The following is a 16,380-nucleotide window of genomic DNA, read 5'->3' as shown; positions in this document are numbered from 1 at the left end:
CAATTAGTATAGGGGAACTAGAGAAACTAACTTTGTAGACAAAATTTGCAAATTAAATGATGTGTAACCAATATAAATGAGGACGTTTATCAACGCTTAAATAATAATCCAATCATCAACTTTCATGTCATTTATTTTGTCTACATATGTAGTCTCCCTAGCATTATTCATTACTTTAATTGGTGTTTTTGTTCTAGAATTATGGCCAAATTAAATAATTTTTTATTTTTAAAATTAAACTTAAAACTAATAAATTATTAAGAGGCTATTTTTAGCTCATGCGGTTGGAGATGATGTATAATATGGCCTACATTGTCACTAAGATATAATTTCTTATAAGATTATAATTCTAGACGGGACTATCTTTAGCTCTTTGGGTTGGAAATGACTTAAAAAAATAAAAAGTTCTAAAACGTAGCTGCAAAATTGATCTTTGGCAATTTTTTATACTATATAATAAGATGTTAAAGGAATATTTGATCAATAAAACAATAATATTTAATTGATATTTTATCAATATTTATCCGATGTATAACTAATATTCGATCGATAACGGTTAATATTTATTATTTAATAAATATGCTATTAATATTTGATATATTTTGATCCGTTCAACAGTTAAAATTTGTAACTCAATCATTTCCTACAAATTTTCAAAATTATTTACTCGTTGTAAAGATGATATTAATAGAGAAGGGCGACTCACCTAAGTTAGGGGCGAGTTTGCTCGACAGTGCACAACCATTATGAATGGAGACTGTTTTCAAATGAATCACAGAGAATGTTGTCCGTGCTTTAATTGAGAGTAGGTGAACTGATTAGTGTTATGTGTGAGCACACATGAAAGTTAATATTAATTGGGGAATATTTTTGCTCACCATTATTTAGTGTAGTGTATACTTACCATTTTATTTATCATTGTTCGATGAGTTTGAAATTCGAGATTCGTGTAGTGGATAAACACAAATCTCAAAATTCAAACTCATCTAATGGTGATAAATATGATGGTAAACATACACCACACTAAATGGTGGTGAGCAAAAATGCACTCTATTAATTGGTTTGTGTTTATCATTTTTCAATAGGATAATTTGATCTTTCTAGCATTTTTAAACTAAATTTTAAACCAAAAGATATGGTTGTTAATGATTGGATTATTATTTAAGTGTTAATTAACGTATTTATTTCCTATTGGTGACATTATTTGGTTTGTAAATTTAATTTAAAATTTTGATCTCCCTAACATTACCCTTTTCAAAATAAATATTAATGTTAAGCATAGACTACGTTTGATGTGTCAAATATACACCATGCATTATTTACCCATCGACTCCGCCCTCCTTTTCACACAACTAGAAGAAAAAAAAAGTATAATACTTGAGTAACCAAAAATAATACTAAACTTTTTGGGTCCCATTTTGGTGTTGATTGCGACAAAAATTGCATTAATTCTGAGCATCTCATAATCTCATTACATTGTCCATTTCAAATTTTCAAATAATAGAAAATAGTAACAAATCAAACAATAAAAAAAATGATGAGACAAACATATGAAAGCACCCTCTCAACTGCAAACCCCTTTGGTTTTTTTTTTTTCGTTGAGAAAATTGTAAAAATGTAACAAAAAAAGTTGTTGCAGTAGCTTCAATTTCCTTGTCAAACACCTTCCTCATCATCCAATAGTAAGCAAGCAAAAAGCAATACCAACTTTTCCTTTCTCTCTTTTTTTTCTTTTTCTTCAAGTACTTGTTTGTTGGATGTGTAGACAAGTGAAAGGATATAATTAGGAACGAGATATCCAAGAAAAAATAGAAGTGGCCGCAATTAAAGATAAGATGAATGAAAATCGGTTAAGGTGGTATAACATGTGAACTGATGATATATAGATGCTCCAGTTAGAAGATGCGATTATGAAGCAGAGGTTCAAGGCAAAACGGGTAGATGAAGACCTATGAAGAATTGGAAAGAGATACTAAGAACAGACATGGAATACTTGGAGGTGGAGCTAACGAAAGATTTAGCACAAAACTGAGCGCAGTGGCCGCATTGTAGGATCCGTACACCTGACCTCACTTAGTGGGATACAATTTGTTGTTGTACTTGTTTGTGCAGTGAGAGCTACCGTTTAGGGCTATTGGCGGATGATTTGTTGAGTACTCTCCTAATCCAACTTCAGTTGCTCTATACGTACACTCTCGACCCAATTCTCATAATATAATTTATTTTTTCTTCTTCTGTATTTTTCAAACTATGAAAATTTCGACTTCGTTTTCTACCCTCCCATGCATTTCAATCCTTAATGCTGAGAAGAAAACTGGATCAAACAAACCTAAGAACCATTATGCCTTTTGGTCTGGTTTCGGCCTGGAACAAGTGCCGGCGATCAAAGTCCCATTACCTTACAGACCCCTGTACGTTCTTTCTTCTTATTGTTCTTCTCTTTCCCTGCAGCTTTGTTTGCAAAGTGTTTGATGCCAACTTTTCGTTATGATTTACGTGTGATCACCTTTCAGGGATTTATAAACCGGTGGAGTACTGGCAGCTCGAGGATCAAACCCCCCAACTCACCAAAAGACACCACCATGGCTCATCAATTTTCACACTCAAAGAAATGGAAGAGGCATCATGCTCCTTCAGTGAGGAAAATTTGCTCGGAAAGGGAGGGTTTGGGCGTGTATACCGGGGAACTTTGCGGTCGGGAGAGGTATATTTCTTTAGTTATTAGTTTCTGGAATTTTGAAGAACTCAGATTTCCATGCACATACTAATATGCACTCTGTTTTGGAATGTAAAGGTTGTAGCGATAAAAAAAATGGAGCTCCCACCTTTTAAAGCAGCCGAGGGAGAACGAGAATTTCGGGTCGAAGTAGATATCTTGAGCAGACTTGAACACCCAAATTTGGTTTCTTTGATCGGCTATTGTGCTGACGGGAAGCAACGATTTCTGGTATATGAATATATGCAGAAAGGGAACCTACAAGATCACTTAAACGGTTGGATTTTCAACTAGGAATGCATATACATGCTTAATTAACATGTGAATAATTAATCAGTTTGCTAATCTTCAGAACAATCTTTAATCGTATGACAGCGATTGGGGTAGCGAAAATGGATTGGCCTCGACGGCTCAAGCTGGCACTTGGAGCAGCAAGGGGACTAGCGTATCTGCATTCTAGTTCTGCCGTAGGGATTCCTATTGTTCACAGAGATTTCAAATCCACCAATATTCTTTTAAGCGACAACTTTGAAGCAAAGGTAAAAACAAGTTTACTTGATTTGAAATTTTGCGTCAGGTTGCTTTTGAACTTTGAACAGAACATATGCAGCTGAAATTTAATCACGATTTCATGCAGATATCGGACTTTGGACTTGCCACGATGATGCCGGAGGGCCAGGAAATACAAGCGACTGCTAGAGTGCTCGGAACATTTGGCTACTTTGATCCCGAGTATACATCGGTATGCATCTTTGAACACTCCATATGGCTGCATTTAAAGTTTTGTTTCTCAAACAAATATAATCTATTAAATTTCATGCATTCTGCAACTTCTCCGTGTTCAGTACTGTAAAAATAGGCGAACAGAAGCAATATAGTTTGACACAACGACGAATTTTCTCCAGAAATTTCATAAGCTCCACGTTATATATGCTTGTGATGCATGCTGCTTCCTCTAATTTTCACTTTTATACATTTAACTCACAAATGAATGCTCGTAAGATATTTTTGATCATATTATTCATAGAAAAAAACAATGCTACACTTATATAACAAGAGGTGTATTTGGAAACAGACCGGAAAACTCACTTTACAAAGTGATGTTTATGCATTTGGAGTGGTTCTTCTTGAACTTCTGACTGGACGTCAAGCCGTTGACATTACCTTGGGACCAAATGATCAAAACCTTGTGCTACAGGTAGGAAATCTTTTCTCACTCCTAATCCTACTTATTATGCTGGTTAAGTATGTTAGGTCATTAAACATGACCAAAGTTGATATGTTACAGGTAAGACACATATTGAATGATCGGAAGAAACTACGCAAGGTGATAGATTCTGAGATGGGTCGAAGTTCATACACCATGGAATCTATAGCTATGTTTGCAAACCTGGCATCACGGTGTGTGCGTCCTGAGAGCAGTGAGAGACCTTCCATGGCAGAATGTGTAAAAGAGCTCCAGCTGATAATCTATACAAATGCGAAAAGCTTGGGAGTGGCCGTGGCTCCCAATAAACGCACATTCTAATTGCAGGGTGAAGATTATGTACAACAAAATTGAAATCCTTTACTTCTTCTAATAAAAGAATTGTTGAATCTTCAAAACTTGGTGAGACCAAGGGAGTCTACGACGTAAATTAATAATGAATGAAATCAAAGATAAGAGGGCATCATTTTCTTGTATCACTATGTTTTGGAAACTTTACAACCTTTGCGATTGTAAATTATATACTGTTAAACTCCGAGTATATGTAATTTGTACTTTATATATGTTTTCGGTATGAGTTTACAGTCACAAGCAAGAGAGAAGCATATTACAATTTCATGTATCTCTATCGTTTCTTAATCTATTTACTCGAATTCTTCAAGAAGAAAAGCACATCACTGAAGCAACAGACGCCAAAGCTAGAAAAGAAAATGGAGGGAGGGAGGGATTGTTTGGAGCAAATTCTAGAACTTTTATTGCACTCAAAGCTCCCGAAATATATTCCTTGTATTAAACTTCAAGATTATGTATATACAATTTCTAACTCACATGCACCAAAACTAGAGTGGATACGGTCATTGAACTATATGTTTGCATTAAGGTTAGGAGTCTAGGACTACATATGGCATACAAGAAATGGACTTGCCTGATGAGATTACCTGCAGCAAGCCAGAACTCTACCATACACATCACAAAATGCAAGCAATCGGCTCATAGGATCAAGCATTCTACAAAGACGTCAACTGAGCTGGATAATCCTCACAACCTCCTCAATGCCTCTAATCATCTATCCTGGACAAAATTGGATTTAAGGAAAAGGCAACAGTATGAGATTTATCTGCACGATGATTTATCGGTACATTCTACAAAAAAAGATTGTGGCAGTAACTGCATGTGTACCTCAGAGACACATATTATGATGTTCACATATATACATTCATGGTGTTGATTCCTCTTCAGAGCATGACGTATCTGATTCCGAAAAGCTGTTTAACACTGGAATTTTCTTGCACATTAAGTGCTTGCGCCTCTGCAACAGCAACATAACCAAAATGTTATCTGTCTTTACAACGTCGTATCCTGCTTTTTTATACATGTTGAATGGAGCTGTGTCAATCATCCTGCAATGCAAGTACACCTCTCTTGAGGAACTCATCTGCGAGATTAGTTCCTCGCTTGCCTTCAAAAGATGCCAGCCAATGCCCCTCCTGAAATTCACAAAACCATATCTTAAATCCAGCTCCATTCGCAACACCGTAAAGAAAAGGCTGTTTGTTTTTTTTAACTAGTGTTGTATGATGAGTAGTCCTGTGATCAGTCAGTTCAAAAAACAATACAATTACAAAAACTCAATGGATTCAATCTGCAAATTACGACAAAAATGCAATGCAATACAATTGTGACAAGCACATAAGGACCCCAAATTTTCCAGTTGTAAGTTATAACAAGCCTAAGAAACAAACAAATGATAAGGTAAAAGCTTCAATTGGGGAAGCAAATCGAACCTCCGAAGCGACTTTTTCACGGCCATGTTACTTATATAAGGCGAATTCTTGGGAGGAGTTGGTGTGGGAGGAGAAGCATTGGCCCCCTTTTTGTTAAAGCAAACTTCCACAGTCCCCGCCAAAAGCTCAACTTCATCTTCTACTTCTTCCAGTTGTTCTTCTTCTGCCTTTCCCTCTTCTTTTTTTCTTCTGTAAAACCCCATGAGCGTGGCAGTGTTGGGAAGCAGCTCCATTCTCTCAAACAAGTACTGCTTGACCAAGTATCCCAGCACAGACACGTACCCAGAAGGCAAAAGCATCGACTCCGCAAACGACTCGGCGAGCAACCCAACGGTGATGTCCAACTCTTCCGGCCTCATCACCCGAACCCACATCGACCCAGATTCCAATTCCTGGTAATACCTGAAACCCTCGAGGAGTTTGAGCTGCTCGAGCTCTTCATTGCTCAGAAACTTACATGTTCGAAGTGGGTATTCAAGGAATGACGAAACTGTTAAAGTAGTAGCTGCGGAATCAGTAGTAGTGGAATCAGTAGCGGTGGTGGTAGTGGAAGAACGAGATGGGGAGGAGGAAGACTTGAAGGCGAAACGGTCCGAATTGGGGAAAATAGAAAGTGGGTATTTGGGGGGAAGACTAAGAGATGAGGAGGTTGACGGAGGGAAGGGAAGGGTTTGGCGGGGACTGAAGTGGTAGAGATGGCAGTGGTGGTGGTGCTGTGGATCTAAAGAGAACGAGAGTGAAACAGTTGCGGCCATAGAACTCACGGTGGAGGATGGAAGCGAAACAGTTGATGATTACTTCTGTTACACACACTTTGTGTGGAGTTCAAATCACACTTGAATTGACATACATCTCAAGAAAAGAAGATCCTCCGGATCTTCTCTGTGATTCCGAGAATTTTTCAATCATATATTATACGGTCAATTTTTATCGAAATATCAAATTAGTGAAGCCAGTTAAAGCAACTTTGGATAACGTTAATAATACCTTTGAGTATCGAAAGGCTACTTTGACATCAACTATCTGACATCTTACTTGAAAATTGAACTCAAAAATTAATTTTTCTTAGTTTGATTTAAATTTTTTAAATTTAAGAACATGTTTAGTAGTCAACTTCTCAAACTACTAAAAAATTCATTCTTAAAACGAAATTATAAAGTTTAGAACCTCAAAAGACAAAACAAAACTTTCGTACACGCGGTACAATCTCTCTACTGCCCATCCCTTCTCGTATTTAGAAATTATTTTAAATTTTTTATTTCAAATTAAATATAAATAATATTTAATAAAAATTAACTTCATAATGTACGATGATGAACGGTTAAAATATAAAAATTCTTAAGATTTAGAATTTAGATCACGTTCAAAAGCCGTGGCCAGTCCCATATCTCTCTCTCCCTTGCGGCAAGAGAGGCCTATCGCGTCATTGATTTCAGATCTAAAATTCATTAACTTTAAAATCGCAAGAGAAACAAATCGAATCTGTGATTCTTCTCTCTCTGATTGTTCATCACCGTCGATTTGTCTTGGCCTTCGAGAGAGGGATGCAACAGAGAGAGGCAAGATCCAAAATGTTTAAAAACATACTTTTTGTGTTTTTAACAAATAGGCTTTTGTGTTTTGAGTTCTTTTTGAATTGTATTTTCAGGAATTGCCTACCAAACAAGAATCTTGAATTGTAACTCAAAATTTTTTTCGAGTTCAAAAGGTGGAACTCAAATAGAATACCAATCGAGCCGAAGAGTACTCCGAATTATGACATACTTACTTTGAAAAATTTAAGGTATTTCCATTTCGTTCAGGTTAGAAATGTCCATAAAAGTTGGGAAGCAAGACACATTTAAAAGATACAAACTTGCAACCACACAAATTCCCCAAAATATTGGAACAGAATTTGAAGGCTGAAAATTGTAGTCAACGTGGCAAGAGATTCGAACTAAGATGTAACGGAGCAAACACACCACCTTGACCAACCAGCGTAACTCACTTTTTTGTCTGCCCCCCTCTCAAACCTTCTCCAACAAATCTAACAATCAACTCATTCTTCCATTACAACAGAACAACAGTCAATGCAGTTTGTCTTCCTCTTCATTTGGCCTTCCCCCAGATTCGTAACCACCACACAAACTGGGAACAAGAATGAAACAAACAAACAAAACCCATCAATCTGATTCAGTAATAACTCATTTTGCTCTCCTTAATTCTCGAAAGAAACTTACAAACAACGGGGATGCCATCGAGTCACTATTCCAAACCAATCACGCAATGTCAAAGCTAATTTTCCAACATTGAAGTGCGGCTTGGAATACCGCCACAGTAGCATCACCGTTACATGAAAGTTCTTCTCCTCAATTCACTTCCTTTGTTTCCATTTCTTCATAACCTCCAGCAGAATCTCATTCCATGTGTCAATTGGCCCTGGTAAGCACCAATGCACACAATCATTCTGCACCCTCTCAGGTACCCCATCAGCAAATGGAAACTTATTCATGTAAGGCCCTGGATGTCCATCTGGCCTCATCAAGGACAATTTTGTCACATCCAATGCCTCCAGCCTAAACCCTACGAATTTCTTCCCATTTGCCCTAGCCGCTTCCACTTCTTCCACTTCAAGCTGCCTCATCTCGGCATCCATCCCTTCAAGCTGCTTCTCCCCCTCCTTGTAGGGTTTGGTCTTTGAACAAGCCCCAATCTCGTCCCATTCCCCTTCAAAATGCGCAGGCGAAAACGTCGTCAGAACCACATCAATCCCATTCCCATTCCCTCTCCTCTCAATTATGGTATTGAGAGTAGTCCTCACAGCTTTCCTCAACACATCATAGAATCCAATCTCAGTGTGGTTTAATCCAGGGCAAAAATGGCACCCCAAAACATCATCCCCCTCAAAATACACTGCTGGGTGCAAAAACCAATGCCCAACTGACAATACAATCATATCAAATCCCCCCAAATCTGCGGCCCACCTCTCATTAACTTGATCCAAATACAATTTATTATAATTTGGACCATTTGGTGATTTCTCAACCCCTTTCACAAGAAATGGTGACCAATAAACCGACACATTGGCATTGTGGGACGGGAAATTCCATCTCCTAAACTTCCTCTCCTCCCCATCTGTGTAAACAAGGTTGGGAGGAGAGGCAGTGGCAAGCATGCAGAGGAGGGACTCCAACTGGTTCCTGGCCATGGAATCCCCCACAAAAGCTATGTGCTTGTTGCTAATGAGTTGGAGAAAAGTGCTGGGTTCAAACCTGGGGAGCTGGCACTTGCTGGGTTTCCACCTCCAATAGAGATAACCCAAATCAGTTCTTCCATGAGTGATGCAGTTCTGACCTTCCTTGATTGTCCCACAGGTTGTGCCATTGTACAAAGGATCCAGCTTTTCATGGACCCATTTGCCCCTGGTGTAGTCACATGTAGATGTAGTTTCTTTAGCCTTTTCTGCACACAACAAAAACCCAACAAAAAATATAAGGCAAAATCTTTGTTATCTACGATAAAGATTCAAGCCTTGTACCTAGAAAACAAATCCAACTGGAAAAATTAAAGAAAAAGATAACTGCACAGAAAAATGCTTTTAGTAAGTACCTTGAGAGGAGGAAATGTGGGGTAATGGAGTAGGAGAGGAGGTTGAGATGGTAATTTCTCTGGAGTGAGGGAGGTGATCTGTGGAGGTGAGAGGGAGAGAGGGAGTGTATAAGTACAAGCGGATTACAGCAATGGGGAGGAGGACATAGATTGCATAAGGCAAGAGCTTTTTGGCCAGAGATAATGAGTGATGAGATTGGTCTTTGAAAGGGCTTGCCATTTCAAAGTCCCTGTATTTTTTACTTTTTTTTTTTTTTCTGGTAAAATGCTTAATCTATCAGCTGAGAGGAAGATAGAAAAGTGCTTTTTGAGCTGGATTAAGCTTCTAGAGAGAGAGAGAGAGAGAGAGAGGGAGAAGCCTGTTGTGGGATGAATGATTCAGTCAAATAGAAATCCCATTATCTCTCTGGTTGGCCAACTAATTACAAATCCAGACCACTTTTTCGGTTTGTGATTGTTGCCTTCACACCTGTCTGCAACATGTGGACTCTACTTCTGCTTTGCCCTTCTTCTTTTGTTTTTTCTGGGACGGTTGTTTTTTTTTTTTTTTTTTAATAAACGATGTTATTTACGTTAAAAAAAAATATATGTTTAGTCTCATAATAAGTTAGCAATAATCTGATTTAAATTTTTCTTTAACGAAAATCAAATATAAACCTCTCATTTATAAATAAAGAAAAATACTACTAGATCGCAATACTAAGTGGGACAACGTTTATCTTTTAAAACATCTTTTTTTGGGTTGGTTTTTTTGTTTTCTTCAAACAAATAATATAATTAGGGAATTGTTATTGGCAGTTCAAAATTCTCATTTCACACTCCAAACTTTCTATATTTATAAAGAAAAAAATACACTTGTAAGGAGTGGAAAATAAGATTTTTGAAATGCCAATAACACATCCTTATAATTACTTGGTCTCTTTCTTTTTGTCTAGGATGTGTACGTACACTGTCGGTAAGGTTACTATACTCTGTAATTTGGGACAGTAAAACGTCAAAACTGCCCTTCTTTTAGAGGGACATGTCACATATTCCTTTGTAACCATAGGTTTGGTGAGGATAAGATCGTCTTTGAGCCCTAAAGTACGTTTTTTTCTCCAATCATTGCAATTATCGATGGCTTTGAGCCCTAAATGGAATTACCTTTACAACAAGAAACCAGGGTTACAACTTACAAGTCTGACATTTGTCACCTGCTCCTTGTATGCTTCGAAACCAAAGTAAAGTCCAACAAAATGTTATTCATATTGGATGATGAAAACTTTTATTTTGTTGTGAAATCCATTATCTAACACTACTTTTGTATGGCCACATTCTTCTTAAGGAGATTCCGCTCTGTTCATAGCTAAAGCGAAATACTCGACAACATATTAATACTCATCTAATAACTAGCAGTCTGGCAAGATGTGGAGATATACCAAAACCATATCAACATGTTGTCCAAACATGTCAACATCTATATCAACACTACAATGACATCTCATACAGACAACGAATTAAGTATTTACCTTCAACTGCAGCGAGGCAAAATCTTATTATCTGTATAAAATATTAACGTGGTTTAACCGTAATCATTCAAACAAAAAAAAAAAAAAAAAAGAATTAGGAAGGAAGAGAATCATCCTTCTGTTACAAGACCCCCTTAGTACCTATGTAATACAAATGCAAATTGCATCTATAAAGTCAAATAATAATCATGTGAATTGTGAAACATCTAAAAAGCCTAAAAGAGCGGGATGCAGCACCTGCACCACATATTGTATCATTATTTAGGTTACTCTCACCTAAACCATATATACAAAGAGAGGTGTTATCCGCACATTTATTTTTATTTCTCACACATTATGTGTTGATTTATATCTTTTGATCCTCTTCAACTATTTTAATATGACGATCTAAAATTAAGAGAAAGTGTAAAATGTAAAAAATGATATATGAATAGCATCATTATGTACAAATTAAAAAACTTTACCCCTAACCACTATCATCATCACCATCACCACCACCATCTTTATCGTTAGGACATATATGCATATATTTTTCACATGATTAAGCCACTGGAGTCGGTGGAGTAGTTTAACATATGATAACGACAAAAATAAGAAAGGCACACGTATAAAATATTCCAAAATGTATCAGAATTAAGTCAATGAAGATTTGGTTCAATGATAATCTACATACTATTAAAATAGTAAGCTCTAAGTTCAAAGGGATGCCACCATTTTACTTTTTACATACCTTTTTAATTTTTAGTTGTCGAATTAGATGAATTGAATAAAATCAACGAATAAAAATTAATAAAATAATGTGTAAAAAGTAAAATATAATATGTAAATAGCACATCCCAAGTTCAAATTATGATTGTGAAATTTTGAGAACATTTTATACATGAGCGAGATGCAATCCTCGTATAAGTATTAATTAAGAACATGTTTTAGCATCGAAATCATGTGATAAGACATAAAAAATGCTATTAGTAAACTCATCACAGCCACCCAATTTTACTTCCTCTCACTCACTTGGGAGTTGGATCGGGAGGGAAGTTTCCTCTTCCCTTCAACTCACAACTTTTCTGCATCTTGATCTGGAGCACTTGCTGGATCAATCTACCTAAGCATGTGTGATATGATTGGCCAGCTAGTCAACTACCGTGATACTATGCAGTATTCGTACATCTCTTTTTACCTCCCGCACACTTTATATTCATTTTTGTTTCTCAATCTTTTTTATTTATTCGATCTAACCGACTAGCATACAACGAACGATTCTCGTTGTGGCAATACCTACCCCAAAGGGAAAAGGGCCCAAACCAAACCATGGTAAGGATAAATAAATGAAAAACGTTGTTACGGCAGAAATCAGAACCACAGAAGCTGCAAAAAAGTACAGCAATAATTCGAGTTGATTTTTTAAGGTACATGCAAAAAATTAAATGAAAAACTACCAACTAGCTGGTTCATGAGCAATGGATTGAAATATTATTTATCTCAAAACAACGCCATGCCCGGTTGGATCGTGGAGTGATGGCCAGCTCAGATGACCCACGATTATGGCAAGATGTCAAAGTGATGGGGAGTGATGGGGATGTGGGGCAAGTATTTTTATATGAGAAATGCAAACCAACCGTTAAGAGTGTAAATCCGATATTTGAAAGACGATGAACTTAACATGTCTTTATAAAAACTTAAGTAGTCTGTATATTTATTAATTGTATTTAAAGTTGAACTTCAACTTTTTTCACATAAACTGCTACCATAACGTCTCTCTCCAAAGGAGATATAGCCCTTCTCTTGTTTTGGATATGATTCAAAGAACCATCAAAGGCAAATATCGTTTCTAACTGGTTTCTTGATAAACTAAGTAGGACTTGAAGTACTAGAGATGACAATCCAATTCCAATAATTTTGATATTGACATATTTTGGGTTAGGTCGTTCTAATTAACATGGCATGTCTAACCATCCAATATCAATATACATATGGTTATCAACATGCCATTTATATTCTTGATAGTATCGATAATTTGATTACATAATTGTTAATATGCTTGTCCTAGTTAAAGTTGAAATAGAATGTAATCGACCCAAAATCTTTGTTCATTCATTACCCAAAAGGGAAATTAAAAAAACCATTGTTTCCCACAAGTATAGTTTAACCAATAAGAAACACGAGCAAGTCGATGTGAGTAAGGCTAGTGGTTAGGGCAAAGTTTCATCCTCTCCCACATTTCTTTCTCATAACCACAGTAGTTTAGAATGTCGTCTTGCCAAAATATAATGTTGATCCTAAATAAAAGAAAGAAAACAAAATAAAGGCTTGTATGATTACAAATATTTGGGCCGATTGCAACTAAGCCCACCTTAGCCAAGGAGCCCACTAAAATATTAGGAGAGCGAAAATAACTAGGGCTCTTGTATCACAAATCAGAACTCCAATTTGGGGAAAAATTAGGCATGGCCATGGATGGCAGCAACACGGGGGAGTTGGCCATCGGGCGCTTCGTCTCCATCAAGACCACGCTCAGCGACGAGTTCCAAGGCCAAGTCATCACCTTCGATCGCCCCTCCAACATCGTCGTCATTCATATCCTTTCTCCGATCGCAATTTAATCAATTCAATCAATTTCATTTCAATTTTTCCTAAAACCCTAGAAAAAAATGCGATCTTTCTTGCAAATTTTTTTTAACTTATGGGATCACAAGAGGGTTCGAAAGGCGGAGCGCGGCGGAACATACGGCTGCTGAAGGCGAACTATATAAAGGAGCTGTCATACTTGGGCCAGGCGGAAGACCCGCTCGATATCAAAAAGTGTTATCTTGATCTCAATAGTCTCCGGGCCAGGGAGGAACTGGCGATTAGGTAATTGATTTGATGCCCCAATTGGGAATTTTGTTGAGTGATGATTGATGAAGTCTTGGGTATTTTTGTGTTTGATTGCAGGCAAGCAGAGGCGGAGTCGGAGCGGATTGGCGTTGGGGTCACCGCCCAGGCGCAGAACATTTTTTATGCCTTGTCTAAGACGTGAGTTGTTTTTACTGAGTTCTTGCTGATTTTTGCAACTAAAACTGTGAGGATACCGGTTTCTGCACCATGGTATCATAAAAAACAACCCATTTTACTCTAAAGTGTAAATGTTGTTGCATGAAACTGATTGTATCGGATTTTCTAGTAAGAATTGGACTTTTGAGTAGCTGAAGATTAGGAAATTACGAGGTTTTGGGTCAGCACGGATAGGCCGTCATTTTTGTGGCATATTCATTGTTTGGAGAACTTTTGAATGATAATGATTCTTGCATGAGCAGGGATGCAAAATTTAATTTTTAGACTTTAGTTACGATTTAGATCAGTCCTTGGTTTGGTAGGAAGTTTATAATTTACAAGTTTGGAAAATTTACTTTTTGTGGACTGAGTGCCATTGATTATGACGATGATCAGGCTTCCAGTGCGCTGGGACAAGACTGTCATAGTTGTGATGAATGAGGTCCGAGTAAGCAGTCCATATACTCCTGAGTCTGTCAGTGGAGGAACTCCTGCTGCCAATGAGCGGGTGAAGAAAGTGGTAAGATACTTGCAGAATGCCACTATATTTTAGATTGATTTTTCATAAGGGAAACATAGACCGAGCATACTGTGGTCCTCCACTAATATATTTGATTTTTGTTTTAGCTTGAGCTGGAGAGGAGGAGGTTACAAACTCGTGGCGGTGGTCAATGATGGTTTTAACGTTTGCACCTGATTGCCTGATAGGAAAAGAATTTTCCCTCGAGTGATAAGTGATGATGGGTATGTTCATATACTCGGCCTTCATCAGGGAACTTGTTATTTGTTCACTTGAGACAGTTGAATGCATGAATCAAAGAATCAATCTAAATTGTTGCATATCTAGATCTGTTGCTATTCTTTGGTTATCCAACAATATGCTCATCTATTGTGTTTGCTAGTGCTGTTCTTTTGAACTTGAGACAGTTTGTTGTGCTCACATTGAGTTCTATACCAACATCGTTACACTTATACCTATTGAATATTTGGGATCATGTTATATAATTGTGCATTTGCACGACTGTTATATTATGAACAAGTGATCTGATGGGACTTAGAAAACTAGAATGAGTTTGAATTTGTTTAGGTTTTACGTTCTGTTGAAATAAAGATAATCGTGTGCTGCAGTGTATACTAGAATACCTTTTAACCTTATGGCTTTTCCACACATAGCTTCGAGAGTAGCACAATGCGGTATCCATTTAACTAGAAAAATTGGAAGAAAACAAATCCAAAACAAACGTGACTTTGAAAGGAAAGAAAAAAAGAAGTCAATACAGTCCATTCCCGAAGGCACCTTGTACATAATGTTTAATAGGAGAAAGAGATGTCAATTTATCTTTGTTTTAGATTGATGGAAAACTTGCATTTTGGTTTAGTGGATCTGTTTGTTAGTTATATTCTTCCCAGGTGTCAGTCAAACAGCATCTTTGTTAGTTACATTCTATACCTAGGAGATTTTAAACGTTAGATCTTGGTCGTTGTGTCTTTGACCAAGGATATAACAGTTGAAACCCCCAGAGTATAGAATACACCGAAATATACTGGAAAATCATGTAGAGATTGGTTGAGGTGGCGAGGAGGTGGTGAGGAGTGTACCAAAGTTGGAAGATGTAAAAGGTTTATAGCTGGATGTCAAACTGGCTGTGGGATTTGTTTGTTCAGTCGAGTCTAAACTCTCAAGTAAACTAGTGTTGCTACTTTTGAGGGTGGATCTTATTGATATCTCGATTCGAAGAAGAATCCAAGCAGACCAATAATGCATCAATATATTTGGGGGTAGGTTTTTCTCCAACCCCCCCCCCCCCCCCCCCCCCCCCCCCCAAAATTCCGCTCCTCTTCCCTCCTCCTCCTCCTCTCACACTTTCGACTCTGTCTCTCTCTCTATAAAGAAGTCAACACAAGATGTTAACATGGCTTAATCGTGGCTGTTCAAATAAAAGGGAAGAGAATCTTACTCCATATATTTGGGAATTGTCTCTTTGAATTTGTAGTAAGTATATATATGTAAAAGAAACCCCTAAACACAACATCGTGGAAAGAACAAATTAACCAAGTAAAATACTCCTTTCGTATTTTGGGCTTGGAATTGTGGCCACTCCATTCATGTTTTGGGCTTTTATATGGCCTGAATAAACTAATATGGTGATGAGATATTCAGTGGCATTTTCCCACACAAGGGAAGGAAATAACAAGTGTAATTTGTCGACACGGACGAATGTCTTTAAGAGCCAAGTATTTTTTTGAAAAGAAAATGCATGCCCATTGCTATTCCACATGTGACGCGACAACGTGTGGATGATCGTGAACTTGAAGGGGCGGGGGTTAGGAGGGAAGTTCGAATTTAGTCGGGAAATTGACTCGTCATAAAACTCTTTTAACCATTGTTCGCCTCGTCTCTAAAGCAAAAACATTCTTCGCCACAAGATAAAAATAAAAATGGTTTAGGGTTTTCATGTACCTCTTTTCACTTTCTACACACTTTTGTATACATTTGACAAATGTGTAGTGGAGGAAACAGGAGCGAAACTCATTTCTCAAAAAAAA

General features: G+C 37.3%; 4 protein-coding genes across 8 annotated transcripts; 2 read left to right on the top strand and 2 right to left on the bottom strand.

The window, feature by feature from the left end:
* Nucleotides 1-2,341: 2,341 nt before the first annotated feature.
* LOC137732194 (probable serine/threonine-protein kinase PBL28) lies at nucleotides 2,342-4,386 on the top strand. Of its 3 annotated transcripts, none has more exons than XM_068471493.1 (7): nucleotides 2,342-2,411; nucleotides 2,514-2,704; nucleotides 2,795-2,993; nucleotides 3,092-3,255; nucleotides 3,354-3,458; nucleotides 3,792-3,914; nucleotides 4,005-4,386. In XM_068471493.1, the coding sequence occupies exons 1-7, from the start codon at nucleotides 2,342-2,344 to the stop codon at nucleotides 4,242-4,244; spliced, it is 1,092 nt and encodes a 363-aa protein (XP_068327594.1). In that variant the 3' UTR covers nucleotides 4,245-4,386. The 3 variants fall into 3 exon arrangements, with proteins under 3 accessions (XP_068327594.1, XP_068327593.1, XP_068327592.1); XM_068471492.1 differs by having other exon boundaries at nucleotides 2,342-2,450; XM_068471491.1 differs by having other exon boundaries at nucleotides 3,792-4,386.
* Nucleotides 4,387-4,536: 150 nt separating this feature from the next.
* On the bottom strand, nucleotides 4,537-6,581 carry LOC137732195 (GCN5-related N-acetyltransferase 5, chloroplastic-like). 2 transcript variants are annotated; one of them, XM_068471495.1, is made up of 3 exons: nucleotides 5,708-6,581; nucleotides 5,103-5,410; nucleotides 4,537-4,994 (listed from the first exon to the last, which is right to left on the bottom strand). In XM_068471495.1, exons 1-2 carry the CDS (start codon nucleotides 6,460-6,462, stop codon nucleotides 5,140-5,142), a joined length of 1,026 nt encoding a protein of 341 aa, XP_068327596.1. In that variant the 5' UTR covers nucleotides 6,463-6,581; the 3' UTR covers nucleotides 4,537-4,994; nucleotides 5,103-5,139. The 2 variants fall into 2 exon arrangements, with proteins under 2 accessions (XP_068327596.1, XP_068327597.1); XM_068471496.1 differs by having other exon boundaries at nucleotides 4,537-4,989.
* Nucleotides 6,582-7,465: 884 nt separating this feature from the next.
* Nucleotides 7,466-9,653, bottom strand: LOC137732387 (xyloglucan O-acetyltransferase 1-like). 2 transcript variants are annotated; one of them, XR_011068334.1, is made up of 3 exons: nucleotides 9,296-9,653; nucleotides 7,927-9,148; nucleotides 7,466-7,834 (listed from the first exon to the last, which is right to left on the bottom strand). XR_011068334.1 is itself a non-coding variant. In XM_068471696.1 (2 exons), exons 1-2 carry the CDS (start codon nucleotides 9,513-9,515, stop codon nucleotides 8,061-8,063), a joined length of 1,308 nt encoding a protein of 435 aa, XP_068327797.1. In that variant the 5' UTR covers nucleotides 9,516-9,653; the 3' UTR covers nucleotides 7,466-8,060. The 2 variants fall into 2 exon arrangements, 1 of the variants encoding a protein (XP_068327797.1); XM_068471696.1 differs by having other exon boundaries at nucleotides 7,466-9,148.
* Nucleotides 9,654-13,208: 3,555 nt separating this feature from the next.
* On the top strand, nucleotides 13,209-14,805 carry LOC137732386 (uncharacterized). Its single transcript, XM_068471695.1, has 5 exons — nucleotides 13,209-13,378; nucleotides 13,495-13,653; nucleotides 13,735-13,815; nucleotides 14,230-14,353; nucleotides 14,461-14,805. The coding sequence occupies exons 1-5, from the start codon at nucleotides 13,248-13,250 to the stop codon at nucleotides 14,506-14,508; spliced, it is 543 nt and encodes a 180-aa protein (XP_068327796.1). The 5' UTR covers nucleotides 13,209-13,247; the 3' UTR covers nucleotides 14,509-14,805.
* The last annotated feature ends 1,575 nt before the right edge of the window (nucleotides 14,806-16,380 follow it).

This window comes from Pyrus communis, chromosome 4 (assembly GCF_963583255.1).
Source record: "Pyrus communis chromosome 4, drPyrComm1.1, whole genome shotgun sequence".
NCBI lineage: Eukaryota > Viridiplantae > Streptophyta > Magnoliopsida > Rosales > Rosaceae > Pyrus > Pyrus communis.
The sequence above is the reverse complement of the archived record's forward strand: the minus strand, read 5'-3'. Positions and strand labels throughout refer to the sequence as shown.

Excerpts from the sequence above, each read along its gene's own strand:
- LOC137732194 (XM_068471491.1), top strand. The coding sequence starts at position 2,342 with ATGCCTTTTGGTCTGGTTTCGGCCTGGAACAAGTGCCGGCGATCAAAG. Across the intron at positions 2,412-2,513 it reads CCATTACCTTACAGACCCCT|GGATTTATAAACCGGTGGAG; the intron begins GTACGTTCTTTC and ends ATCACCTTTCAG. Across the intron at positions 3,256-3,353 it reads GCGACAACTTTGAAGCAAAG|ATATCGGACTTTGGACTTGC; the intron begins GTAAAAACAAGT and ends GATTTCATGCAG.
- LOC137732195 (XM_068471495.1), bottom strand. The coding sequence starts at position 6,462 with ATGGCCGCAACTGTTTCACTCTCGTTCTCTTTAGATCCACAGCACCAC. Across the intron at positions 5,411-5,707 it reads GTGAAAAAGTCGCTTCGGAG|GAGGGGCATTGGCTGGCATC; the intron begins GTTCGATTTGCT and ends TGTGAATTTCAG.
- LOC137732387 (XM_068471696.1), bottom strand. The coding sequence starts at position 9,515 with ATGGCAAGCCCTTTCAAAGACCAATCTCATCACTCATTATCTCTGGCC. Across the intron at positions 9,149-9,295 it reads CCACATTTCCTCCTCTCAAG|AAAAGGCTAAAGAAACTACA; the intron begins GTACTTACTAAA and ends TGTTGTGTGCAG.
- LOC137732386 (XM_068471695.1), top strand. The coding sequence starts at position 13,248 with ATGGCCATGGATGGCAGCAACACGGGGGAGTTGGCCATCGGGCGCTTC. Across the intron at positions 13,654-13,734 it reads AGGGAGGAACTGGCGATTAG|GCAAGCAGAGGCGGAGTCGG; the intron begins GTAATTGATTTG and ends GTTTGATTGCAG. Across the intron at positions 14,354-14,460 it reads ATGAGCGGGTGAAGAAAGTG|CTTGAGCTGGAGAGGAGGAG; the intron begins GTAAGATACTTG and ends TTTTTGTTTTAG.